This window comes from Vicugna pacos, chromosome 9 (genome assembly GCF_048564905.1).
Source record: "Vicugna pacos chromosome 9, VicPac4, whole genome shotgun sequence".
Classification (NCBI taxonomy): Eukaryota; Metazoa; Chordata; class Mammalia; order Artiodactyla; family Camelidae; genus Vicugna; species Vicugna pacos.
The window spans coordinates 7,698,414-7,725,495 of record NC_132995.1 but is presented as its reverse complement, the minus strand read 5'-3'; the positions used below and the strand labels follow the sequence as shown (position 1 = coordinate 7,725,495).

The 27,082-nt window shown below is 51.9% G+C and overlaps 1 protein-coding gene and 1 long non-coding RNA gene across 4 annotated transcripts in view; both read right to left on the bottom strand.

Annotated features, from left to right (window-relative positions):
- Nucleotides 1-1,158: 1,158 nt before the first annotated feature.
- On the bottom strand, nucleotides 1,159-5,580 carry LOC140698418 (uncharacterized). Its single transcript, XR_012076201.1, has 2 exons — nucleotides 5,440-5,580; nucleotides 1,159-3,105 (listed from the first exon to the last, which is right to left on the bottom strand). It is a non-coding gene; the product is annotated as an uncharacterized lncRNA (long non-coding RNA).
- Nucleotides 5,581-5,631: 51 nt separating this feature from the next.
- The window catches only part of SLC8A2 (solute carrier family 8 member A2), a 30,304-nt gene continuing 8,853 nt past the window's right edge, over nucleotides 5,632-27,082 (bottom strand). The window contains exons 3-10 of one of the 3 annotated variants that reach the window (XM_072968753.1): nucleotides 25,615-26,279; nucleotides 20,346-20,768; nucleotides 15,599-15,702; nucleotides 15,431-15,448; nucleotides 13,921-14,045; nucleotides 13,510-13,609; nucleotides 9,159-9,437; nucleotides 5,632-7,650 (exon numbers count right to left, since the gene is read on the bottom strand). In XM_072968753.1, the coding sequence (XP_072824854.1) occupies nucleotides 7,274-7,650; nucleotides 9,159-9,437; nucleotides 13,510-13,609; nucleotides 13,921-14,045; nucleotides 15,431-15,448; nucleotides 15,599-15,702; nucleotides 20,346-20,768; nucleotides 25,615-26,279 (2,091 nt within the window). In that variant the 3' untranslated portion in view covers nucleotides 5,632-7,273. The remainder of the gene's footprint in view (nucleotides 7,651-9,158; nucleotides 9,438-13,509; nucleotides 13,610-13,920; nucleotides 14,046-15,430; nucleotides 15,449-15,598; nucleotides 15,703-20,345; nucleotides 20,769-25,614; nucleotides 26,280-27,082) is intronic. The other 2 variants (XM_072968755.1, XM_072968754.1) reach the window with 2 other exon arrangements.

Here is a 27,082-nt window from a genome sequence, read left to right as displayed (position 1 = left end):
CAGACAGAGGCCAAGCGGGGACAAGGTGGATGGGCAGAAAGGGAGAACGAGGGGAGAAGGGACCTCCCCACCCCATGATGGTTAATTGTATACGCCCACGTGGCCAGGCTATAGTGCCTGGATGTTTGGTCAAACACCAGCTTAGATATTGCTGCGAAGGTTTTTTTCAGAGGAGATTTACATTTAAATCAGCTGACTTGGAGTAAAGCTGATTACCTCCATAATGTGGGTGGGCCTCACCCAATCAGTTTAAGGACATAAAAGAATAAGATTCCCTGAGAAAGAGGGAATTCTGCTTCCAGACTGCCTTCCGACTTGAGCTGCAACCTCAGTGCTTTCCTGGGTCCCCAGCCTGCTGGCTTGCCCTGCAGATTTTGGTCTTGCCAGCCCCCACAATCACATAAGCCAATTCTTTAAAAATAAATCCTTTACTATCTATCTATCTATCTATCTATCTATCTATCTATCTATCCATCCATCCTATTGGTTCCATTTCTCTGGGGGACTCTCACTAATATACTTCCCAAACCAAAAATGCTATGACCATATGAGACATGGAAAAGAAATAAAAAAGATGCAGAGTGCAAGACATAGCATCCTTCAACAGATGAATGGATGAGCAAAATGTTGCACTTTCCTCCAGTGGAATATTACTTATCCATAAAAGGAATGAAGTACTGATCTATGCTATCCATCCATAGGATGGATAAGGACCTTGAAAACCTTACACTGAATGAAAGAAGTCAGACACAAAAGATCACATATTGTAGGATTCCATTTTGGTGAAATATGTAGACTCAGCAAATCCACAGAGACAGGAAGTAGATTAGTGGCTGCCTGGGGCAGAGGTGGGGGCTGAATGGGGACTGACTGCTAATGGGTTCGGGGCTTCCTTTCGGGCTGATGATAAAAGTCTGGAACTAGATAGTGATGGTGGTTGCACAACACTGTGAATGGACCAAATGCCACCGAATTATGCAGTTGAAAATGTTAAGATGGTACATTTTATGTTATGAGTATTTTACCACATTAACAAAAAGAGTTTAAGATGTAGTGACACAAAGAAACTAAGAGACAAGCATCAGTGATGAATTAGCTCTCAAGATGGTATACTAGTTTCCTGTGGCCGCTGTGACAAATTAGCACAAACTCAGTGGCTTAAAACAACACAGATTTATTCTCTCACAGTTCTGAGAGCTGAAGGTCCACAATCAGTCCCAATGGGCCTCAATCAAGGTGGCAGCAGGGCTCCAATCTCTCCAGAGCCCCCAGGGGAGAATCACTTCCTCTTCTCTTCCTTCTCTGGGGGCAGCATTCCTTGGCTTGTGGCCACATCGCTCCAATCTTCAAGGCCAGCGTCTTTGAATCCCTGCCTTGTCTTCTCATGGCCTCCCCTGTGGGTAGTACAATCCCCCTCTGCATCCCTCTTATCAGGATCCACATGATCCAAAATGATCCAGGACCATCTCCCCACCTCAAGATCCTTAACTTAATCATACCCGCTATAGTCCTCTGTTGTCACACCAGAAATAGCCACCAACCATTCCTCCTCTCCTTCTATGCACACTCTCCACCCACCAAGAGGTGGTGTTTATTACCCTGCCCCTTGAATCTTGTCACTTGCTTTGACCCACAGAATATGCCTTACAGCTTCCATGCTGGCTCTCTTGGGAGCCAGGCACCATGCAGCAAAGGTGTTGGTCTAGCCAACTAGGGCAGGAAGGGGGTTACAGTGAGAAGTGAAGTGGCCCAGCCCACGGACAGTGCCCACTGCCAGCCACTAATAAGGGCACTTTGCACATCCCAGCTCCCACCAAGCTCCAAGATGAATGCAGCCACACAGTGACCTCAGCCAACACACTTACCAACACATAGATTTGTTAAAGCCATTGCTTTAAGCCACCAAGTTTCAGGGTGGTTTCTAATTCAGCAGTAGCTAAGTGATACACAGAGACACAAACACAAGGGTAGGGTGGGAGAAGGGACTTGAAAGACAAAGAGAGAGGGAATGAAGATACAGCTTGAGAGAGCAAAGCAGATAGAGAGAGAGGTGTAATTAAGGAAATGGAGGAAGCAGGGTCAAAAAGAGACAGAGATCTTAGGAAAGAGAGAGATGGAGGTAGAGAACAGTGCACAGACAAGATGCAAAAAAGAGAGAAATGCAAATTGTCAGGAAACCACGGGCTCCCATCACCGGCCCCAGCTAAGCTTTCAGCCAACAGCCAGCATCAGCTCTCAGCCACGTGCGTGAGTTATCTTAGGAGTTAGTGAGTTGCCTTCAGATAACTGTAGCCTCATCTGACAGCTGATGGTGATCTTGAGTCAACTCATAGAGCCTAAGTGAACTGAAGTCAACCACGAAACCACGAGAGATGTCATTTTAAGCCAGTGAGTTTTGGGTGTTCTGTTATGTAGCAACAGATAACCCAGAACAGAATGCTTGGGGTGTCGGGGAAAAGCGGGTGAGGAAATTGGGGGAGTAGAGGGAGGTCTTAGGCTGAAGATTTATTTGAAGGAAACAAGCTAAGGACTTTGGGGGATTGTTAGAAAGATGAAGCAGAAGAAACATGGGTTTCAGAGTTTGGGGAAGTTTAGAGGATTCAGCTGAGGACCTTTATCTCGGAACAGGTGATGCAGAGAATCTGGGGGCTCTTTAGCATTAATTTCAGTGGTGATTTCATCGAGTACCCATAATCTGATTGGTTTTCTGAGCATCAACTTGGTGAGTTTCCTCAAACCTTTCTGCAGAAAAGACTGTTCATTGTCCTTCAACATCCAATCTCCCACTTTTCCTTAAAAATCCTCTTAAGATTTTTAGCATGGTAACTCAGAATGAAAACATTTTTTCCAGCTCCTCTTGCAGCTAAACGTGGCCTGGTGATTCAGGTCTGGGCACTGAGATGCAGAAGGAAGCAATCTGTGGAGCTCCTGGGTCAAAGCCTTCCAGAGGATGGTGGATCCTGGACCTCTCCTCCACTCTCCATTCTTCTGGTTGGAGGCTGGTGCCATGCGGTGCACCATCTTGGACCAAACAGATGAGGGTCATAGTCTAGCTGTGCCAGAGTCACAAGGCAGGAGCAGCCTGGGGTTTTTTTTTTTCCCCTCCTGAAATAGAGTTGCCACACCAGTTGTGAACTGTTACACAAGAGAAATAAGCTCTTACCTTATTTAAACCACTATTATTTGGATCCCTGTTATTCACACTGAAACCTGTATCTAACTGCTACTAATAAAAACATGATTAGAAATCTGTTCCAATGGCTTACATACAGCCACCCTCTCCAGGTTCCCGAAGTCACTTCCTTCTTTTGCCCCGCAGGCTGGTGGAGGGTAACAGCTCCCGCCTCTGCTAGCGCCAGGCGGCCCCGCCGTCCCTTGTCTGCACAGCCTGGCTAATAAATATCCCCTTCTACGCTCCCCTCAGTCACCCAGTGCAGCGCCACTGGGGCTCTGCTGCGTCTTGCTACAGAGTCCTTGTCCTCACAAGTCCCAGTGTGATTACCAGCACCTTTAGCACCCTGTTTGGCATGTGTCCCCCACTGTAGTGTGAGCCCGGGGAGAGTGGGGCCCAGAGACATTTTGGTCACTGCAGTGTCCCTGCACAGCGCCAGATACAGGGCAAGCATACAATGGAAAAAGTGAATGAAAGCATCTCAGGGTCTGGAGGGAGAGGAAGGAATACTGCCCCCTACCTCCTTCCATTCCTTCTCCTCTGGGTTTGGTGACTTAGCAACTGGGACTTGGGTGGCAAAGCAGGTTCATGGGGCACCTGCATTTCTCTGTCCTTCTGAGGCTGATGTTCTAGAACGGCCATTGTGGGGCGCGCGCGGGTGTGTAAGTGAGCAAGTCAGCTGGGAATACCTGGAAAGTGTAACTATTTCCATCTATTGAGCTCTTACTCTGTGCCAGTTATTATTCTTTAAAAAGTATATATTTAATACAATAATTCTGTGAAGCAGGTACTATTTGTCATTATTATTATTATTCCCATTTTCCAGATGAGGGAACTGAAGCCCTGAGGAAGTAAATCGCTATGCTGTGTTGTCTCCCATGACAAAGGGTTCAAATTGCTCCCAAGCTGAGACCGTTGGAACTCCTTGCATCCAGGTGAGAATCATGGCCTTTGGGGTGGGATGAAGGCACTTCTGGAATGTTCCACATCCCAAGCTCTGGTGACACCCCTCTTTGAAGTCGAGATCTTCCTCCTCTCCTTGACCCCAGACTCACTCCTTGCCCTGCCTCTACACCCCTTCTCCTTGTTCACATTGGGTAAATAGAAGTGTCCTTGCCCCACTCTGAACTTCATCTTCCTATATCGCTGCCTTTCCTTGCTGGGAGACTTTGGGCAAGTTGCTTTGCCTCGCTGAGCCTCAGTTTCCCCACCGGTAGAAGAGGGGTGACTCCAAGGACTGGCAGTGGACTGAGGCTGTGCCCAGGGGAGCCCCACAAGGGGCCGGCATCATAGGTGCTCCCGAACTGTCCTCTGCCGGCAGCACTGCTCTCACAAGCTTCAGTCCCGGATTGCCGTGCTAGGCCCTTGCGTTCAGTGTCCTCCTGCTCCACACATCTCCCCATCTTGCAGGAAAAGCCCTCTCATGCCCCACGGCTTCCTCTAGGAACTCCCTTCTTCTCACGATTCTGCAAAGCATGGTCTCCATGCCCTGACTGGTTCCCCAACTTCCACGCCCTCCTTACTCTAGATCTGTCTGACTTCTGCCCCCACACCCTCCCTCCAGCTGCTCTGTCAGAGCCTAAATCCAAGGGTAGTCTCTTAGTCCTCATCTTCCTGTACCCTTCCACAGCCTTTGGCCCTGTAGATCGTGCCCTCGTTCTGGAAACTTCTTTCAGCTTCAGGTACCCTAGTCTCCTGGCTTCCCACCTACCTCTCTGTCAACAGGTCTCCCATCTTCCATGTTCCCCTTAGATGTTGGGGCTCCTCAAGGCACCATCCATTCCTGGGCATCCCCGCCGCCTCCTGTGACTTGGTGACACTTCACTGCCAATAAATCCTAAACCTCTCTTAAGTGCAGCTTCCTCTCCTGAGCTCCAAGTGTCCCCTGGATGTGTCCCCTCCTTGATGTTTCCTCTGGATGGCCCATAGGCATCTCATGTTCAGCATGTACTCACCTGAATCCAGCATACCCTCCAAACCTGTTCCGACTTACCCACCCTTCACTCCCCAAGCCCAGGAGGGACCTCACTCTCTGTGCTGGAAATTCTCCACTTTGCCCACCCCTCCCAGATCCACTCCCCACTCCACTTGTGCCCACACTTCCTTCTTGCTTGCAGCACTCAAACACTTGCAGGACTACAAGAAAGTCATTAACTCTGAAGGCTGCACACCTTTACACAGGCTGTGCCCTTTATCCACACACACACACACACACACACACACACACAGACACACCTCTTCAAATTTCCAGATTCTGAGAAAGTTACCTGTTTTCTTTAGGAAACCGCCATCAACCCTAACGCTCCTGCTCAAGCTAGGGTCCTCTTCTTCTGTGTTCCCAGGACACACAATGTCGAGGAATAGTTTGTGGCTGAGGGAACCTCCTGGGTGATGGATGGGGCCGTGGCTAGCGAAGTTTCTGGACCAGCGGGGGCGTGGCTAGGAAACTACTGGCCCTGTGGGGGCGTGGCTAGTGACGCTCCTGGGTACTGCGTGGGGGCGTGGCTAGGGGAAGTTCGGGGCGGACCTTTAGCGTGATTGGTGCTTGTGGGTGTCTTCTGCAGAGGACGGAGGAGCATGGAAGAACCCAGATTCTTTGGTCTATTTCACAGTTGCCCAAATCTCAATCAAAGACCTCATTAGCTTCCTCCTCCTGAATCCCAACTTCCTACGTGAAGGCTGTTTTTCAGGCAGAATTTCAAAGTTTTATGGCAACTTGTACAGAAATCACAAAGAAAAGAGACAGCGACTGGTGCTGATGAGCCAGGAGTGGAGAAGGGGAGTGGGTAACAGGTCTGCAATGTTGGGACTGATGCACAACAGGACGACAGGACTTTAAAAACCTGTGGGAAGCAGGGTGTTATGGGGGTTGCAGGGTCTTCCTCAGGGTCCCAAGAAGTGGGCAGCACTCCTCACACCCCAAGTGTGTCCTTTGGGCAGGAGACAGCAACAGTAAGAAAATGCGGATGGCCTACCAACAGATGGGTGGCCTTCAAAGATAAAAATACCCACCCAGATCCCCTGGCCCCAGTCCCACCCTCCCACCAACCCCTGCTCCCCATCAGGCAGAGATGTGGCAGCATTTGCTGGCTTGTAGCATTGGTCCTCTGGGACCCTCGGTCTCCTCTTCGAGGATCCTGCCCGGATTGGCTGGCACTGAGGGCAAAATGAGCCTTCAAGATTCTCAGGGGAGATTGGCTGGACTCCCTTTGATTCCTGGCCTCCTCCCCACAGCCAAGTCTTGGCTGGGGGAACCTGCTGCCCTCTCAAAAGGAAAGTCTGTCACCCCCCTTTCCCCAAGTCATGCACCCTCCCGCGTCCCCCCTCCCCCAAACACGCTATGTACACACACAGGTCCTCCCCTCCAAGGCATGGCTGGGCTCTCAGAGGTAGTGGAGGCACTGGGGGCGCTGGAATGTGAGAAGTTACAGGTCCAAGATGTGCCTCCTCCACCTCTGAACCCCCAAGCTTCTCCCCTCCTTTCTCCAAGCCTCAAGAATTAGCGTCCTCCCAAGGGCCTGAGTGGAGAAATCAGGGAAGATGTGTCCCACCTATGTGCCCCCATCTGCTCCTCCCCCAACCATCCCCCCAGGCTGACAAAGCTCCCTGAGGGTTGAGGGAAGGGCTGAGATCTGTCACATTCTGGGATGAATCAGCCTCCTTTAAGGGTTCCCCAGGGAGGACTAAGTTCTGAGGCCCGGGGACACAGGTCTGCAGAAGACCGGGTCCTCTGGAGGAAGGGGGACTATGGGGGAGAGAGATGGGGGATTCTGTAGAGTCATGGATGGGGGAGGGTTCTCTGGCGGGGAGGGAGGGGCCTCGAGGTGGAAATCTCCCCAGGTAACAGAGCCGGTAACTAACAGGGATGGGCTGGAGTTGCAGATAACTGCAGGGGCTGTTCTTCGCAGGAGGAGCTGGGGAGGCTCCCAAGGGTGAGGGAGGAGGCTGTTAATGGGGACCTAAGACCTGGGGCGATCGCTTCCTGGGAGTAAGAGAGGCCGAGTCCCAGGAGAGGAGGCTGAATCTCTGGAGGACAAGGGAGACGCAGTCCAGCGCGGATGCAGCGGTCTCGAGGGGGAGGCCGAGTCCCGGGGCAGGGCCCTAGAAGCCCCGGATGTGGCAGTAAGCCTCGAGGCTGGCGAAGAGGATGTAGAGGAACCAGAGGCCCAGGAAGAGCGCCGTGGTGGCCAGCTTGGGGCCGCGCGGGCCGCCCAGCTCGCCGCCGATGTGCGGCCGGCGCCGGTACAGCAGCACGGCGATGCCCACGAAGGCGAAGACGGTGAAGAGCGTGACGGAGAAGGCCAGCGTGCCGGTGCGCACCTCGAACGGGCGGCCCTGCACCGCCCAGTACACGGCGGCCACCGACCAGGCCACGCCCAGGCCCAGGAAGACGTTCACGGCGTTGGAGCCCGTCACGTTGCCGATGGACGCGTCGGCGCACTGGTCCTGCAGCGCGGCCACCTTGCTGGCGAACGTGTCTGGGGGGGGGGGACAGCGACACTGCGGGTCAGAGGGACTCCGCGGGTCCCCCAGGGGCGACGGCATCCGCCCGGCCCGTCGCCTGCTTTCCAGAAGGCCCAACAGCAAGCACCCCACTGGCCCGAGGACCCAGACTCCCCACCCCAGTGTCCCTCACGCCTCTCCTCCCACTCCTGTAGCTCCGTGGCCTCGACCCCACCCAGGAGGCAAAGTCGGTCACCATCCCGATGCCTGCTTTCTACGGGACCAGCTGCCTGTTTTCTGTGAAACGAGCCTGCATCGCACAGGATCCACTCTTGGGAGCTCAGCCGCTCTTTCTATGGACCCCACTGCCTGCTTTCTTTGGGACTCAGCCTGCTTTCTATGGAACCCACTTCAGTTTCTAGGTCCCCACTTTATTTCTACGTGACCCCCTCCCATCACCTGTCTCCTCAATGCCTTGCCACATTCTCTATGTGGAATCCATCCCCTGGTTTAGTGACTCTATAGCGCCCACCCCCACCCCATTTCTATTCTGCCTATATTCTATGGAGTCTGCTGCCTGCTATCTGTGGGACTTGTTGCCTGCTTTCTGTGGGACTCAGTCTGTTTTCTGTGGGACATATTACCTGGTTTTTGTGGAACCCACTGTCAGTATTCTATGGGGGCCTGCTGCTTACTTTCTAAGGGACTTGCTGCCTGCCTTCAGGGGGAATCATTCTCTGTCTCCCATGAACCCACTGCAGGTGTTGCTTCAGGCCCAGTCATCCCCTTGCCACCCGACTGGACAAAATGAATGGCAGGCCCCAACGACAGCATCGCTTTCCCATCAGTTCCCCCATTGGTTTCTGTCCAGCAGACAGCCTGGCCACTATGGCCTCTACCTGTTCCTGAGCATCTAGCTAAGATGGCCAGTCTCTGGTCTGGAGGGCAGACCTCAGAACCATTCACCAATGGCTGCTGTCTACAGCGCCACCACCTGCTGGCTGGGCCTACAGCGCCACCACCTGACTGGCAAACACATCGACGTGAAAAAGAAAGGTGTCTGGTAGTCTCCTGCCTGTAGGGATTCTAGTCTCAGCTACCTGATTTCAAAGGGCCCCTCCCAGATTTTTTGGGAAGATGGGATCACAGCCCTTGTGTTTCAGTGGGACATAGACTGTAGTCCCTGAGGACTCATTGTCTTATTTCTGTGGTATCTCCTCCAACATCTGGTTTCTACTCTGCCCTTCGTCTTAGTTAAAGCTTTGAGATTCATTGCCCTGGTTCCTGCCATGCCCACCAACAGAGGTGTATGGAATCTTCCACCTGGTTTCTTAGCAGTGGGGGAGGGAAGGGGAAATTAATATTTTCTATGGACTCCACGGACTTGTTTCTAGGAAGTCCCCCCCTTATTGCTCTGGGGCCCCACTCCCATCAACTGTCACTTCAACGTCCTGCCATTTCCTCTCTGTGGAATCCATTACCTGGTTTCTACTATCTCCCATCCCTTAGCTCTACCCCAACAAGTGGTCTCCCCAGGGGTTACCAGGGATGGAGGTGCCCAGGGCCACGAAGACTACGGCATTGACAGAGTCCTTGAGGCCAACGGTGCAGCCAAAGTGGGAGGCGAGGTCCCCAATGAGGGCGGTGAGCAGGCCGATGACCAGGATGCAGACGCCGAAGCAGGCCCAGCCGTGGCAGTACTCGGTGGGGGGCACGCAGGCGAACAGCACCTTCCAGAACACCGTCAGGAAGTGCATGACGTAGTCAAAGCACGATGGGAGCCGCTCCTCCCGGGACCCGTCCTCCTCCTCCTCCTCGTCCCCTGTGGGCACATCACCCAGCTGGTGCACACACCCATGCCTCCTTCCTCACCTCCAGAGCCCCTGTTTTGTTCAACTGCCAGACAGCTGTGTCATCAGACACATTACTTTCCCAGAATCCTTTGCAGCTAGGAGAATGTATGGCCCTGGGAAAAGTATTCCCTTTCCCAGAATCATTTGAAGCTAGAGGGGGCCATGTGCCCAGCTAAATATATCCAGTTTCTCAGAATCTCTTCTGCTAGGGGTGGCCAAACCCCTAGCTAAAAATATACCTTTTCCCAGAAGCCTTTGCAGCTACTGACAACCACGTCTGCAGCTAGAAATATTCACTTCTTCTGATTCACTGCAGCTAACAGTAGCCACATGCTCAGCTAAAGGTGCTCAGTTTCCCAGAATCCCCTGAATCTAGAGAGAACCACATACCCAGCTAACATTAGTCACTTTCCCAGAATCCCTTGAGGCTAGCAGCAGCCTTGTCCTCAGATAAAAATACTGACTGTCCCAGAATTCCGTGCAGCTAGCAGCAGTTATGTCCTCAGCTATTTAAATACTTGAATTCCCAGAACCCCTTGCAGCAGTGGCCATGTGACCCAGTCTGGCAATGAGACAGAAACAGAGGGTTTGAAACAGAGGGTTTCCAGAAAGTTCTAGCTTTTCTGATATGGGTACTGTGTTATGAATGTGTTTTAGAACTTTTATGCCTCATCCTTGTTTGTGTCACCTCCCGTGACCAAATTTGACCCACTTTTGACCTGCAGTGAAGTGCAAATGAATTATTTTGTCTACCTCACCTGAAACTGATAAGCATAAAGCACTGAATGAGAAGCAAAGAACATTCTTGAGCGTGCCAAGCATTACATCTGGAAGGATGCTGATAAGAAGCATTGTAACCCCTGACCAGCCACTCAGAGCAAGTCATACCAAATCCTGAAGCCACTTCCCACAGTCCCACCCAATGGCTCCTTGGAATGTCAGGGAGCAGAGGACAGCTGGTGGTGGGGCAGGCAGAGAAAGACTGATGGATATGGGGATTCAGGTCATATATCCCTTTCTCACTTTTCTAGCTCACTTAGCCATTGGCTTGTTAAAGAAATAAATGCTTGAATTTGTAAATGCTCTAAGTGGTTTGTGAGGTTTCTTCATTCTGCATCTTGCAGCTCAAAGAATGAGGTTTTGGCTGCAATCCCAAGTGAAATGGAAATGGAGACTAGAACTGGAAACTCAAATGCTACAGCCCTCTACCCCTTCCTGTTTCCCTGCTTCCTCTTTCTTCCTGCCTGGAATGTGGATTGATACCTGGAGGTGCAGCAGCCATTTTGCAACCATGAGGGCAACAGCTAAGAATGGGAAAGACATAAAGAAGGCGCCTGGGTTTTTAATGACATTACTGAGCTGCTGCTAACTCTTTATTGCCTCCTACAGATTTTTTGTTCTGTGAGAAAAGTAAACTGTAGTGTGCTTAAGCCACTGATGGTTGAGTTTTCTGTTGTTTGTTGCTGAACACATCCCTAATTGACCACACTGAGACATGGCTGTGGTCAGAGCAGGGAGGACACACTCTTAGGAGGGAGGGGGCTGCTATCACTCCTTCTCCTGGGCTTTTCCCTGCCCTGCTCCAAATCTTGCCTGGGCTTCCCATTGAGGTCAGACCCAGGCTCACACTCCCGAAATCTGCATTCCAGTATGTGTAGCCTCTGGCCTCTGCCTACTTCTCCAGCCTCTCCCATATAGAGGGAGCCTCACCAGTATGCCTGTGGTTCTGGAGTCAACTCTTTGCTGTCAAACCCTGGATCCACTGTGTGATCTCAAATCAGTGTCCTAACCTCTCTGGATGTCTATCGGAGAAACAGGAGTAATAATCAGACCTGCCCCAAGGGAAGGCTGTGATGACTACAAGATTCAGGTTATGCCTTATGCTGTTCACGGGCCTGCACATGTCCACTGTAACTGTCATTGTTCCAACCAACTGTTGTTGAAGGCCCCTTCCAGTGCCTGGGAGGGATTCGAAGATGTTCAAAATCAAGTCCAGCTTGCAAAGAACTTTCCATCGAGAAAGGGAGGTTGAAGGAAACACAAAAGCACCTCTAAGTGCAAGATGGTTCATGAGTCATCCCCTAAGGAAGCGAGAACCGTCCTTTGCCATCAGCATTTCAAACAGCTTCGTGCTCACATGAGGAATCAAGAGGCATTGGTTGAACAAAGTGTAAAATGATCAAGCTCCAACCCAGATACTCGGCATACATTAGTTACATGAATTTATACCGGAAATGGACTTCAAAGTTGCCTGACACTCACTATGTCTTCATCATCATCATCATTGTGATGATCATCACTGTTATTGCTACCATTATGGTTTTACTCCCCTTTCACTACTTTTTCTGATCTAATTACTGGCTTTCTATAGACTCATGGCCTCCACGACAATCATCTCACACCCACAATTTCACGCAACACTCTTGCCTTCACTAAGCCCCTAGAGGAACCGCTCTGGCTCCCCAGTGTCTTTGGAATGAAGCTCAGATTCCTCCCCACGTCCTCCAAGACCCTGCACGATCCATTTCTTGCCAGTTTTGACAGCCACAACTCACACCCCATCCCATCCTCTCCCTCTTCCTTCCACAAGCTCTACCTCCAGGAACTCCCCTCATTCAGAATGCTCCATAGTTCCCCGGGTCACCAAAAATGACAGCCAAGCCTCCTACTGTAGTTTATAAGGCCTTTGGGGTTTGGATCCTACTCACCTCCAGCCTCTTCCCCAGCCTTGTCTTCGTACCTGAAACCAGACACCCTCCCCAAATATGTCATAATCATGCACATTTCCAGACTTGGTTTTCTTTCTGCCTGGCTCCCTTCTCCTGGCTAACTCCTCTTCCCATTTGAAGACTCAGATCAGAAGCCCCCTCCTCCAGGAAGCCCTCCCTGACCTTCAAGCTGGGTCAGACACCTGATCTGGGCTCCTGTAGCTCCCTGGGGCCCCCTTGTCCAGCCCTGTCCACTTTCTTGTGAAAAGTCTGTGTTCTCCACTGGACAGTGAGCTCTGTGAGGACAGGGCCCAAGCTGTCATGGTTACTTCCTTGTCCCCAGCAGTGTCCCTGCCTAGGGCTGGGTCCAGAGAATCCTTCGGAAATAGATGTCAAAAGAATGTGGCTTCAGAGGGAGAAGCCACTTTGTTTCTATTAAGCCTAACGTCTGGTACTTTTCCACCCTGAACACCTGGTTTCTGTTGATCCCACCGACCAGTTTCCAACCACAGTTCTTTCGTTGTGTGTTTTTTGTTCCCACCAGCTTGGCCCCCTAAAGGAAACTTGATGTTGTATAAGGGACATAAGTCCTGCATCCCATCCTGGCCCTTTCTGGATTCCCTGTGGGACTTCAGGCTAGTCCCTCTATCTCTCTGGGCCTCAGTTTCCCCAATCTGTATCACAAAGGGCCAGTGTTGGTCTCCAAGGTTTTGTCTGTGAACCCAAGTGTCATCATATATCTGGTCACAGGGGGGCAGTGTCGGCCTGTCTGAGCCCTAAGAGGGCGCGAACTTGCTCAGGTGGGAAAGCTAGGTGCCCTGGTGACTGTCTCCAAGGCAACAGAGGAGCCCAGGCTGTGTCTGGGGAGGCCAAGCCATTTAACCTGTTTCTACCATCCAATTGCCTGATGTCAGGAGAAAGCTGGGGTCAGGACCCCTCCTCCCCACAGCACTCCGCTTCTGCTCCTGTCCCTGCCAACTTTCTCTCTGTGTCTCCATGTCTACCTGCTGCTCTCTCCCTGGCCCTCTGCCTCTTCATTCTCTATATCTTTCATGCTGTCTCCGCATCTCTGTCCTTCTCTGGGATTCTGTGTGCTTTTCTTTGTGTGTCTGTCTCTCCCATTTGTATCCATTCCCTATCTTTTCCTTTGTCTTTCTGAATCTCTGTTTCTTTTTGTCTCCCTGTCTTTCCTGTCCTCTTTTTCTTCTCTATTGCTCTCTGTCCTTCTCTCTTTGTCCCTCTTTCTCTCTCTTTCATTTCTCTTTCTCTGTCTCTCTCTGCCTCTCCAGCCCTCTCTTCTCTCTCTCATCCTCTCTCCTCCCTCCCCACTTACCTGCGCTCACCGTAATTGCCTCTAAAAACTGCTCTCTCCACGAATGGGTCCCAATCACCAAAGCCAAGTTAGTTTTCTTGATGAGTTTATCCACCGTGTTCTGGGGATGAGAGGGTGGGGAGAGACCATTGCTTATGACCACCCCACTCCATGAGGGGTACTGGGGATGGGGGCTCACACCCCATGCTCAGGGGTCCTCAACCTTCTGGATCCCGGTTCTACCAGCAAGAAGGGATGAGGGAGGTGTGTGCTGTCCAGAGTTCTAATGAAGGGACTTGGAGGATGGTCTCGGACCATGGTTGATCCTCCTTCACCCCTCCCTTGTGACCCTCATAGTTGATCCCCTCCTGGACTTCCCCCAAGGAAATGACTCATGCAGGACTCCAGGAAGGTGAGGTCCCAGAAAATCACCTTAAAATCATATGACTCCTCGATGATGACCTCCAGCCGGCAGTTTTCCCCAAGAACCGGCTTGCCCATTTCTGCTATCCTCCGAGCCTCTTCCTCCTCGGCCGTGAGTTTCCTGTCCCCATCCCCTGCAGTATGAGGGATGGGAGTTAGACTCCAGACTCCAGGGAGGCCTACCTACCTGGGCCTGCGATGCCTTTACTACCTGTTCCCATTGGTAAAGAAAACCCTGTCTGCTCTTTTCTGGGACACCTCCTTGGTGATGCTTCTGCAGCCTGCCCTAGCCTCTCATCTGACCACTGTCTTTCTCAACCTGACACCCAGCTCTCATGGGTTGGTCCATGAAGTTAAGTTGGTGTCTCTGAGGTTCCTATGGTGGGGACTGTGTGACCTTGGGGGGTGCCTTAGTTTCTCTGTGCCTCAGTGTTCAAATCTATAAAATGGGCACAGTAACAGTACCTATTTCATAGGGTGGTTGAGAGAGTAAAAGGAATGAATTAATGTGCTTAGAACAGTGCCTGGTGCACAATAAATAATCAAAAATGTTACTTTCTTTATTATTAATATCACCAACATCATCATTACCATCACCATCCTGGGGAGGAGGCCTGGTCTCTACATCCAAGCTCTGAAAACATCTTAGAGCATGTCTGAGGTGGTGAGGAGAGAGGGGGATTCCCAATTTCAGGACAAATCTTGGACCCAGAACCACCTCCAACTGATGCTGGGCTCATTTCCCTCCCCAAAGGATGATGATCCTTTGCACCAACCCAATTCTAATTCTCATGAGAAAGCCACCCACCAACCAGGAACACTCTCAGGAAACTACCTGAGGGAGAAATGACTTGTATTGTGTTAAGCTACTGGGATTTGGGGGCCTATTTGTTATAGCAGCTTGTATTACTTACCCTGACTAATACGATCTTCAGTCTAACTCCTAATCCTAATCCCAAACCCCAATTCTGATCTCCAAATCTACCCTGCTATTATCTCCAAGACCCTGACCCTAGCTAGTCCCAACTCTCACCCCAATCTCTGTGGCCCCAGCTCTAGTCTCAAATCCCTCAAACTGACCTCCAAGTCAAACCTCACCTTTGACCTAAATCTGATCCCAATTCTAATCAGATCCTACCCACAAACCCAGAAACCAATCTCTGTCTTAACTTTAATTTTGACCCAGTCTTAATTCTGATCCCAAATCTCAAACCCAACCCAGTCCTAATCACCTCCAAATCTGATTCCTTCTGACCCCACCACAAACCTCGATCAGATTACATAATTTACTCTCCACTCTCAATCTGAACTACAAATAAAACATGATCTTGGTCTCCACACCTCTGTCACCCTAACCCTAACCCTAACCCAAACACACATGGGCTCCACAAAATTTATCTGACCTCCAACCTGCCTCACACCTGACCTGGAGGGGAGCTTGAGGCTCTGACCCTCCCCCAAGACCCCTCCTCCCATGCCCCCCACCTCCCACCAAAAGCCAAGAGGTAACTTCACTCACCTTGATTGAGTAGCAGGGCTGGGGAGAGACAGAGACAGGGAGAACATGAGATCACTTCCCTGGGAAGCTCAGAACTATGAGCTTGAAGGCTCCCCCACAACTGAGCCTCCAAGGGTTCCCCCGCCCTGGGCCCTTCAACTCTCCCGCAGCCCACCCATCCCCCCTCACCTGAAATCCCTCGCTTAAGCCACTGTGGCTGGCCCAGCTCGATGAAGAAATTATCCTTTTTCTCATATTCCTCATCATCAACTATCTTCACCTGAAGGGTTTTCCTGAGTGAAGAGGCAGAAAACCCAGCATAAGGCCCCCTCCCATGAATCACCAGATAACTCACTCATTAGCCTCCCAGTTTCCTGAGGACCTGCTCCATCTCAGGCTCCGTAATCTCGTTTCATCCTCATGAGCACCCACCCAGGGAAGAGGCCGGAGACTCTCTTATTAACCCCCTTGGACGGGAACAAGCTCAGAAACAGCTGAGGAAGCTGAGCTTTATTAAATAGCAACCTGAGGGATCCTGATAAAACCCAAGTTAGATTGGGCCCTTCCTCTGCTCAAAATATTCACGTGGCTCCCATTTCACCCAGAATAAAAGCTGAAGTCCTGAGAATGGCCCACAAGGCCCCGTGTGGTCTGGCCCTTGTTCCCATTCTGGCCTCCCATCCTTCCCCACCTTGCTCACTCACTCCAGCTACACTGGCATCCTCGCTGTTCCTTGAACATAGCAGGACTGTTTGTGCCTCAGGGCCTTTGCACTAGCTATTCCCTCCACCTAGAACACTGTTCCTCCATGCTCACTCCCTCAGTCCCTCCAGCTCTCTGTTCAAACTTCACTTTCTTTCTCAATGAGACCCACTCCTACCACCTTCTTTAATGCTGAAATCCACCCCTGCCCCTACCCCAGCGGCCTTGGCCCCCTTGCCCTGCTCTGTGTTTTCTTTGTTCCAGATCATCTTCTAATATACTATCTAATGTGTTCATTTTCTTTATTGTTTGCCATTTTTCTCTTCACATTAAAATTTAAGTTCCATAAGGGCAATACCTTTGTTCATTTATGTTCTTTGCTGTATCCCAGTGCCTAGAACAGTGCTGGGCATATAGTGTGCCCTCCATGAACAGTTCTTAACTCAAATCCCTCAGCCTGGGAGACCCTTGGCTCTCTGCGCTCTGTCCTGATCACACTCAGAGGGTTAACCAAGGGCTAATTGATTTTCTCAGCATCCCCACTGCCATGGTAACCAGGGGGTGGGAGGGGAGAAACAGCCAGAAGTTATTTGTTCCCTTCAGGTACACAACCCATCCCCTCTTGATCTTGAAAGGGCCACAAGCCCAAAAGCCCACAGCTCTGCCGCTAGCAGCTCTTTCAGCTGTAGGAACCACAAGGCCTGGACCCAGAACCCAGAAACACAAACACCCAGCCCACACAGTCACCCGGCAGAGGAAGCACAGCCAATCACACCTCCCACACCCACACGCCATCCTACCCTGCAGCCATTCCCTATGCAGTGGCAAAATCGCACAGACCAGATGCCAATTAGCACAACACCCCCACTGCAGCCTCGGCGACATCGCCAACCTGTAAGACCCCTGCTGGGGCCCCATGTAGACTCTCCTTCCTTAAATCTCACTCTTTTTGCCTCCTGGTGTCTGTTATTCCCTTCAACGTCTCTCTCCGCATTTCAGTCTCTCTTTCAAGCTTCCTTTGCCTCTCTGCCCATCTTTTAGCCTCTCTGTGTCTCTCTCTCCATCTCTCTGACCGTCTCTTCCCAGCTCTCTGCCTTTCTTTCTGTGTTCTCCTCTCCCCCTCTCTGTCTCTCATTGTCCATAGACGTGAACAGCCAGAGTCAACACAATCTAAGCAAAATGGGTCTCAATAGACCTAGCTCAACACACAAACACACAGGACACAGCGACACTCATCCAGACGCACACAACATGGTCATGTGGGGACATACGCCCACTTCCACCCTCAAGCATTCCCGGTTTCAAGATATTTAAAATTTTCTGTGGGTGAAAAGAAATGGCGCCCCGAGCTGAGTGGGCCGGGAGCTGTCCGCGGTGCTGAAACACTGTGGCGAGGACGAGGGTCTCCCGAGACACGCTCCTCACACACTCTGACACACGTAGACAGCTGCCGACACGTTGGCACGCTGACAGGGCGACACACATACGCCTTCGACGCTCACTCTCTTGCAGACACGCCGTGATCCACTGACATGCAGTGACACACGTGCCAACTGGCACCCTGACAGATGTGCCCTCATGGGACCCAGCAGGAGGAGAAACCCAACTGGCAGGGGACAGTAAGAAGGAGTCGAGGTAGACAAGGGCAGGACTTCCTGAAATCAAAGGAAACGGCCTTAGGAGTATGGGATTAACAGATACCTACCACTCTATATGAAACGAGAAGCAACAAGGATTTAATGTACAGCACAGGGAACTATATTCAGTTTCTTATAATAACCTATAATGGAAAATAATTTGAAAAAGAATATATATATGGGGGCTGGGTGTTTGGGAGTGACAACAGCCCTGACTCACTCCCTCTCCCTCCCTCCCTCTCCCTCTCTCTCTCTCTCTCTCTCTCTATATATATATATATATCGGAATCACTTTGCTGTACACCTGAAACTAACACAACATTGCAAATCAACTACAGTTCAACAACAAAAAAATTTTTAAAGGAAGCAGCCTTCCTCCCCAGCCTGAAGTTTTATCATCCTCATGCCTGCCTTCCTTGTTTCCTGGGAACCCTACTTTCCCACCCCTCCCAGCCTCTGATCTCTGACCCAGTCTCTTTCTCACCCTGCCTCCCCTCCTCTCTCGCTGACCCAGACTCTTTTCTCTCTGCAGCATCAGGGGGACCTTTGCTTCCCTGAGTCCCACTGAGTTTCTCTTAGTAAGAAGAATATTTCTCTATCTCCCCTGCATCTCTCTTTCTTTTAGTTTTCCTCCATCTCAGTCTCCCAATCCCTTTTCCCCTCTCTTGATGGGTCTGTGTCACTCAGTTTCCTTCTTCTTTGGTATCTATTTCCAAGTTTCTGTCTTTCTGTCTCTCTCTCCTATTCTCTGTCTCTTTTTTGTTTCTCTCTCTGACTCTCCATGACTCTGGCTGTCTCTCCCAGTCTCTCTCTTTCCTTAGGTCTCTTCTGTCTCTGGGTGTCTATCTGTCTGTCTCTCTCTCTCTTGTATTCTCTTTCCACCGCCCCAACTCTGGGCATCTCTTCCATCTCTGTGTTGATCCTGCCTGGGGCCAACTCTCCAGCCTGGCTGCTTCAAAGCTTCTCTAATTAACGCCTGCCCGACAGAGGAAGGATATGTTTCCCTAAACGCTAATTAGCCTCCTGTCCTCTGTCTCCCAAAGCCACAGCTGGAAGCATGGGTGGGGGCGGGGGACAGAGGGTGTCCCAGCCTGGGGAAGCCGTGTCAGGGAGGAGAGGGCCTGTGGGGCCCTGGCGGCAGGAGGGAAGCTGTTTGAAAGCGGTAGACTACGAAAAGGACTGCAACAAGCAGAAAGACAACTCCCTCCATCCCCTCTGTCTCTTGGGGGTGAGAGATGGGGCTTGGAATGGTGCCCTCAGCCGCCAACCCAAGCTCTCAACCCAAGCCAGAGAGAGGGAGAGATGAAAAGGTACAGAGTCCGTGAGTGAAATATAACCCGAGTCAGAGAGCTAGACAGTGGGGACAGAGATCTAGAGATTAACAGAAACCCAGAAGAAAACTGCCGGGAGCGAGAGACACAGAGATGGGAAGGGAGAGATGGAGAGACAAGGAGAGCAGTGAGAAGCTGAGCTGGAGGCCGAGCCACAGAGGCCGGGAGGAGAGGGAGGAGGAGCGCAGTGGGGGCTCTGCTTGGTGGGAGGAACGTGGGCGGCAGGAGGAGGGAAACAGACGGGCATGCGTGGGCGGAAGGGAGCGGGCCCAGGAGAGGAGGCACCGTCTGCATCCCAGGCAGGCGAAGTGGGGGATGTGAGGCTGCAGGCACACATGGGAAAGACTCGGGCATCTGTGTAAGGGGGCGTAAGGTGGTGGCCGGGTGTTTGGGCGTGACAACAGCCCTGACTCTGTTTTAGCGCATCTGTCTGTGGTTTTGTGTGTCTGTAATGTGCCAGTGTGTGTTTTGGTTGTATCTGTGTGTCTATGTATGTATGCCTGTGTATCCAGCTCACCTCCCGACTCCACTCCACCCTCCCAAATCCCAGCCCTCCATTTTCCCGTGTCTCCCCAAGCTCTGGCCTCACCTTCCTAGGCCCCCTTATTACTACTGTGTCTTTTCCCAGAGCCTCTCCCACATTTCCCTTACATGTCCTACTATTTCCCCAGGTTCTTCTTCCAACCCAGAAACTCCACCCCTTCCTCCTATCCGTCCCGCAGGCCCCGCCCATCTTCTTAGGCCCCGTCCCTTCTTTCTTGTGTCCCTACCCAAACCCCACCCATCTCCTGCCCCTTCTCCATTCCAGACTCACCCTCCATTTCCAGACATTCCCCTCATCTCCACTGGGACTCCCTCCTCAGGCCACACTCCTCTATCCTACCAACTAAGGCCTACACATTCCTCTCCCCAGGCCCCATCCTATTTCCTCTCTTTCTCCTCACCTGGCCCTTGGTGTCCCACCCTCTTCTCCCCAAACCAGCCCAGTTTTCCCAGGCCCCACACCCGTCCCGTCCCAATATCATGGCCATGCCCTGTCCTCCCTGTCTGCTCCCTCCTCTCCGCTGTCACGCCCTTTCTCTGGGCCCTGCCCCACCTCCCCAGACTTTTCCACTTCAAAGGCACGGCTCCACGAATGCCCCACCCTTTCCCAAGACCACGCCCCTCCGAGGTCTACCCGCCTCGCGACCACGCCCACTCTCTGGCCACGCCCAGGCACCATCTCGCTCTGGCCCCGCCCCTCTCGCAGGCAGTCGGCGCGCTCACATGGTCTCATCGTCGCCGAATTCGAGCTCGCCGCACGCGTCCTCGTAGTGCACGCCGCCGCCGCGTGCCGTGCCGTCCACCGTTCGGTACGGGAGGCGCACCGTGCCGCGCGCGCCCGAGCTGCGCACGACGCGCACGTCCACGGTGCCCATGCACTCGCTCACGTGCAGCAGGCGGTCCTGGAAGGAGAAGATGCCCGCGTGGTCGTCGTCCAGGATGGTGACGGTGGCCAGCAGCGGCGCCACCAGCCGCCCCTTGGGCCGCCCGCCGCCGTCGGGCTCGAACATGCCCTGAGCGTCGCCCACGCGCAGGTTCAGTAGCCGCACGAAGAAGTGCTCGTCCTCCTCAAAGATATCGTCGTCAATGATGCCGATGCGCAGCTCCTTCTGTGTCTCGCCCGGCTTGAACACCAGTGTGCCCTCGCTGCGGCGGAGGAGAGGGGAAAGAAAAGGGTGAAGGTCATTCGAAGGCTGTGGGGAGTTGAGGAGAATCAGGGTGGGCTTCCCAGAGGAGGGGGCGGCACCACGGAAGAACTCACAAGTATGACGGTGGAGAGGCATTAAATACATAGTACTGAGGGTGAATGAGGGTGCGTTCCCTTCCCCCGCAGGAGATGCAGAAGAGGAACAAGACAGAGTTGGTCCTTCCCACCATGGAACCCATGAGGAGTAGGAGGGTTGGTATTAAACAGTTGATGATGAAGGTGACATCAGGGCAGGCTTCATGGAGGAAGACTTAGTGGGCAGGAGAGCTCCAGGCAGAGGGAACAGCACGTGCAATGTCCCGGGGTGGAGCGGGAGCCTGGAGTGTTCCACAACCCTGCTTCTCAAACTTCAAGGTGCACACAAATTCTCTGGGGCATCTTGTTAATATGCAGATTCTGGTTCAGTAGCTCTTGGGTTTCAAGACTGCATTTCTTACTAGCTCCCAAGGGATGCGAATGGTTCTGGTACATGGGCTGCACTTTGAGGAGCAGGGACATAGGGCCCAGAACTGACCTTGTCATGCTTCTCATAAAAACCAGTCTCTGTTCCCAGGTATCCCCAAGAGAAGGTCCACACTCCTTAACCTGGCATCATTCAGTCATTCAACATATCCTCCCTCAGCACCTGCTCTGTGCCCTGTGCTGGGCAGTGCTGGGAACAGGGCAGTGAACTGGCCCTATCCCCAGGGGGTCACAGCCCCACTGGAGAGCCATATCACAGTGACAGTTACACATTTGGTGATTTAATTATAGTTCATTCATTCAACAAATATTTATTGAGCACCTGCTGTGTGCCAGGCACTGTTCTTATGTTGGAGAAACAACAGCAAAACCAGATCAAAGAAGAATCCCTGCCTTGGTATAGCTTCTGTTCTAGTGCAGGAGATGAATAATGAAACATAATATGATGTTAGGAGGTGATGATGCTATGGAGAAAAATAGAGGAAAGAGGGTGGCGAGTGAGGAGAGAGCGCTGTGTTAGGGAGGTCAGGGAAAGCTTTTCTGAGGAGGTGACACCTGAGCAGAGACCTGAGGGAGGGAGCCACATGGAGGATCTCTGGGGAAGAGTATTCCTGGTAAAAGGAACAGCCAATGCAAGGGTCCTTGCCAAAGCCAATGCAGGAGCAGGCCTGGAGTGTTAGAGGAACAGCAAGGAGGCCAGTGTGGCTGCATCCAAGGGAGCAGGAGGGAGAGGATGGGAGATGGTGCCACCGAGGGAACAGGGGCAGGTGTCACGGAGCTTTGATGGGCCACGGTGAGGACTTTGGCCTTTACTCCAAGTGAGATGGGACCTATGGGTGACCTCCAAGCAGAGGAGGGACATGAACTGGCTTAGCTTTAAAAGAGTATCAGTTGTGTAAGTCTCTGAAGCACATGCAAGATGCTCTATAATGGCATCGGGGAGGGAATGAGGTGGTGACACTAGCGAGGGTGTAACTTCGAGGGGACAGAGAATGAGCCCTCCTCTTGGCAAGGATGCAGACATCAAAATGACTCTGGGATGTTGAATGTCACAAATCTCTAATATACCCTCATTCCTCGGTGGGAAGGGCAGAGGGACCTCAAGGTTCTGGCAGAAGGACTGGATGAGGAGACCCGGAGTGGAGGAAATGGGGGTTCCCTGTTGCTGCAGCCATCAGCTCAGGATGCGCTGTCCATGGTGCGTAAGGTACCCAGCTGGGTGGGCTGACCTGCTCTAAGCCAAGCTGAGGAAAGGCTGAGTGATTGATCCAGATTGAAGAAGGCTTGAAGAGATATGACAACCAAACGCACCATGTGGTTCTGGATTGGATGCGAAGAGAGAGGGAGAGTGAAAACACAACCATAAAAGGGTGTTACAGGGACAAGTGGGGAAATGCAAACATGGACTGTACACTGGGTCATAACATTGATTCAGTATTAAATGTCCTGAGTGTGAGCATCATACTGTGATGATGCAGGAGAATGTCATTATTCTTAGCAGATGCACGCTTATGTTTATGTGAATGGTCAGGCTTCTTGCAACTCATTCTCAAATAGTGCCACAGTTATTAATATCATTCTATATTAACAAGAGGGAGAGAGTGAATGCACATGGGACAAAATAGGAACAATCAGTGAATCTGGGAGAATGTTATAAGAGGGTTTACCAGACTATATTTGCAGCCCTTCTGTAGGTGTGAAATTTTTCAAAATAAAAATTTGGGAGAAAAAGAACACAGAGATTTTAGAAACCAGGTACCAGAATCATAGGAGCTAGGTTCACAGGACTCAAATTCCCACCCTGGATGCACAAAATCTGAGAAGATGAAAATCTTAGAACCATCAAATCAGAGACTGGTGGGGTATGGATTAGAATACCCAAAAGTGGGAAACCTGGAATATTAGAACTTTAGACCTTTTAGAGTATTAGGATTATAGGGGCTTAAATCTCAGAATAGCTGTGCTGTTTGGGGGCCTCAGAAATCATTAATAATTTGGAGAAGCTGAGACCCGCAGGACCACCCTAGCCTAGTGATACCTGTGGGCAAAGTAGAAAAGGGCTCCCCTTTTTCAAGACCCTATTTCCATGAAACAGGAAATTGTCATAATAGAGAAATCTACAAATGTCCACTCTGTAAATAGGGCTTCCTTAGATGTGGTGCTCTTATGCAGTGCACAACCTCAACAATTGTACATGACAACCCAACCTGCCCAGACTGAGGCATGAACCTGCCCAAGGAATAGGGGCCAGGGCTAAGTTTGGACTGGAACCCGTGGGTCCTCCCTCCCAGTACTGGACCTAAGCTGCCTTCAGAAGTGATGCCGGGCCTGTGAATATCAGCTAGGTTGGGAGAGCAGGGACGAGTAGGAAAGTGGCAACCCTTCCTAGCTGTTTGGTTCCACCACTGAACAGGATTCACTCCTTCACTTCAAACATCTCATTCCTGAGGTCATCTGCAGATGAGAAGGCAGTCTCTGATCCCAGCAGGTGACATCTGTACTCCCTTCTGCAAAGGCTTGAGGCTTTGTTGGGGGCCAAGCAGACCAGAGGTTTGGGTAGGAGTGGGATGGTGGAGACATTGAGTGACAGTAAGCTCCAATACAGTGAATCCCTTTTCTTCAATCAAAGGAGGAAGAGAGGTGGGAGGTGGGGTGGGGGAGAGGAGGGAGGGAGGAGGTCATGGATGGCCAAAGAGGTCCCATGCTACAGGATGACAGAACAAAGATCTGTAAACTGCTGTGCCCCACTCAGGAGAAGGCTGGGGAGAGGCAGGGTAGGAGAGGTGGATGGGGAGGGACCGACTAAAATATCCCGGACTGACCAAGGTGGAGGAGAAAACCTAGAAATGTCCGAGGCATTGGAAAGATAGGTAGACATGATGGGGCTGAGGGAAGCTTGAGTTACCAAAGGTCTTTGCTGAGGTACAGTGGTGGATAAAGATCTGTGAAATAGGAAACTCAGCCCCAGAGAGAGAAGAGTTCAAGGATGAGGGACTGGCTGCTACGTGATGGCGGAACCAAAGATCTGTGCAGTTCAGCCTCAACTTAGCGGGCAGAACATGTGAAGAGCAGCCATCAACACTCTCTCGCCTGTACTCTGCTTTATTTTTCTTCACCATTCTTATCATTCCCTGACATTTTAATGTAGCCAATGTATACTTTCTAATGGCCTGTCTTTCCCATGAGCAGGTCAGCTGCATTGGGGCAGGGACTTTATGTCTTCTGTTCACTGCTGGTCTTCATTGCCCAGGTCCCTTTCTGGTGCGTTGAAGACATATAATAAACTTTATTATTATAGGAGACCCTGTGAGACTTGCACATGAGTTAACAAAATATACTGTAAATCTATAATTCTTGAAAGAGAATGGTGTGGACAGAAGAATTACAAATACATAAAGAATTCTGTGGACACGTGAGAACACAAATTATCTGTCTTGTTTACTGTTCTCTGTTGAGCCCCTTAAAAAAAGCATCTGGTAACTAATAGGCACATTGTAGGAATTGCTGAACAAGATTACAGGGCTGCTCAAAGGCGGGTGAGGAGAGGGGCTGGGCAGTGAGACACAGTAGGATGCCAAGGGTGGGTGGCTTTATGGTGGAACCAAGGATCTGAGGACCAAATGGGCATCATCTCGCTCCTTTTACTCTATTTCACTTTCCCCCATAGCACCATCATCTGATGGTTTCTACGTTTAATAGTTTATAACGTTATTGCAACTAGAGGATAGAGACCTTAGCAGTCTTGTTCACCACGGTATACCCCCAGCATACAGTAAGGGCTCAATAAACACTTTTACTATAACAATCGTGTGTGTGTGTGGGGGGAGGTACATGTTCCACCAGGTAACGGTACCTGTAATGGAGCTGTAATAATTAACAGTGCAGTATCAAGCACAAGAAGGTACAGGTAGATAATGGACACTGGAGGAGCAGCCTGTGGCCAGTGGCCAGCCACGCTGTCTGTCTCGTCCAACAGTGCGTGCCGAATGCCCATAACAGTGTCTGGTGCAAAGTAAACTCTCAAGAGTGAATGAATGGTGGGGAGGGTATAGCTTAACTGGTAGAGTGCATGCTTAGCATGCACCAGGTCCTGGGTTCAATCCCCAGTACCTCCTCTAAAAAATTAAGTAGACCTCTCTCCCAAAAGAGTGAGTGAATGAATGAATGAATGAATACTGCAGGTCTGCCCATAGCAAAGTAAGGATGGGCACTAGGGACACGTAGCCTGGAGGCTGCTGGATGGCGGAACCTATGATCCGTGAGCAGTCAGCCCTCTCTTCCCATCCACCCAGGGCAGGTGGGGGAACCCTGCCCAGGACCCACCTGTACTCATAGTCGGAGCCAGCCTTGGCGGAGCCGTCCTCCGTGCGGTAGTCCACGTAGAAGGTGCTATTGCCCTCGCCGCCTTGGCAGGTGACGGACAGCAGCACGGAGCCACAGTTCTCCAGGCAGTGGTAGAGGCTGGGCTCGAAGAAGATGTGGCTGGCGCCGTCGTCCTCGTCCTCGCCGGGGCCCTCGGCCGGGCTGCCCCGGCGGGAGGCGTCCACCGCGTGTCGCCGCAGCACGTTGCCCGCGCCGGTCATCAGCCGCGTGGCCTGGATGCGGTAGAAGGCGCGGCTCTTCTGCTGGTGCAGCAGCGCGTAGTAGTTGGCGATGCCCACCAGCTGCTCCAGGTCCTTGTCCGGGTGCTTCTGCTTGAGGTCCTTGAGGATCTGGATGACCTCGCGGCGGCTGGCGTCCAGCTCGCGGGCCTCGACGGGGCCGGGGCCCAAGCCTCCCACCTCGCCCGGCGCCTCGGCGCCCACGAACGTGCCGTCCAACTCGATGCTCTTGGGGGGGTCGCCCTCGGCGCCGATGATGATGCCGCTGCGCGGGTCGGTGCGGTAGCGCTTGTACACGTACTTGTAGAAGAGCAGCCGCTTGTCGGCCATCCAGGCGAACACCACGCACACCGGGAAGAAGACGAGGGTCAGCAGCGCCTCCCACACCTGCGGGCGGCCGCGCGGGTCAGGACCGCCGCGCCGGGAGGGGGCGCGCTCGCAGCCCGCCCGCCCGCCGGCTGCCAGCGTCTCTCTCCCGCATGTGTCCCCATCTGGCGTTCTGTCTCTGACCCTCTCTGTGGCGCTCCTGTCTCTCTTCATCTCTGCCTCTTCCCGCTTCTCTCCGTTCCTCTACCTCTCTTCTTTCCCCTTATCTCCCTCCATCCCTTTCTCTCTTTCCTCCCTGCCTCTCCTCATCTCTCTTCTCTCTCTGTCTAGGTCCTTGTCTCTTTCTCTGCCTGTGTCTCATTCTTTGAGACAGTTGTTTTTTTCACCTTTCTTTCTGTCTCTTCCTTTCTTGTTGCCCCTGTCCTCTTGTCTCCATGTCTTTCTTTTATATCTTTTGTAGATACCCACTCTCTCCCTTCTCGGATTCTTCGCAGTTTCTCCTTGCCCCCACCCTCCTTCTCTTCTCTTTAGGCCTTTATGTCCCCCGCCCCCGCCCTCCCTGTCTCTCTCCTCATCTCTTCATCCATCCATCCATCCATCCATCCATCCATCCATCCATCCATCCACCTTTTGTCATGCTGAGAACCACACCCAGCTGCCCAAGGGCCAGGAACCCAGACATCCTCCCCAGACATCCTCAGCCACCACCAAGCCAGAGACCAGTTCCCCTAATGTGGTCCCAGCCCCTGTCCAGGAGCAGAGCTGTTGTCTCTTCCTGCCTCTCTCCCTCTATCTTTTTTCTCCCCGCTCCATTTCTCCTCTGCCCCTCCTCACCTGGGGTGCCGCCACTTCTCCAGACCCCA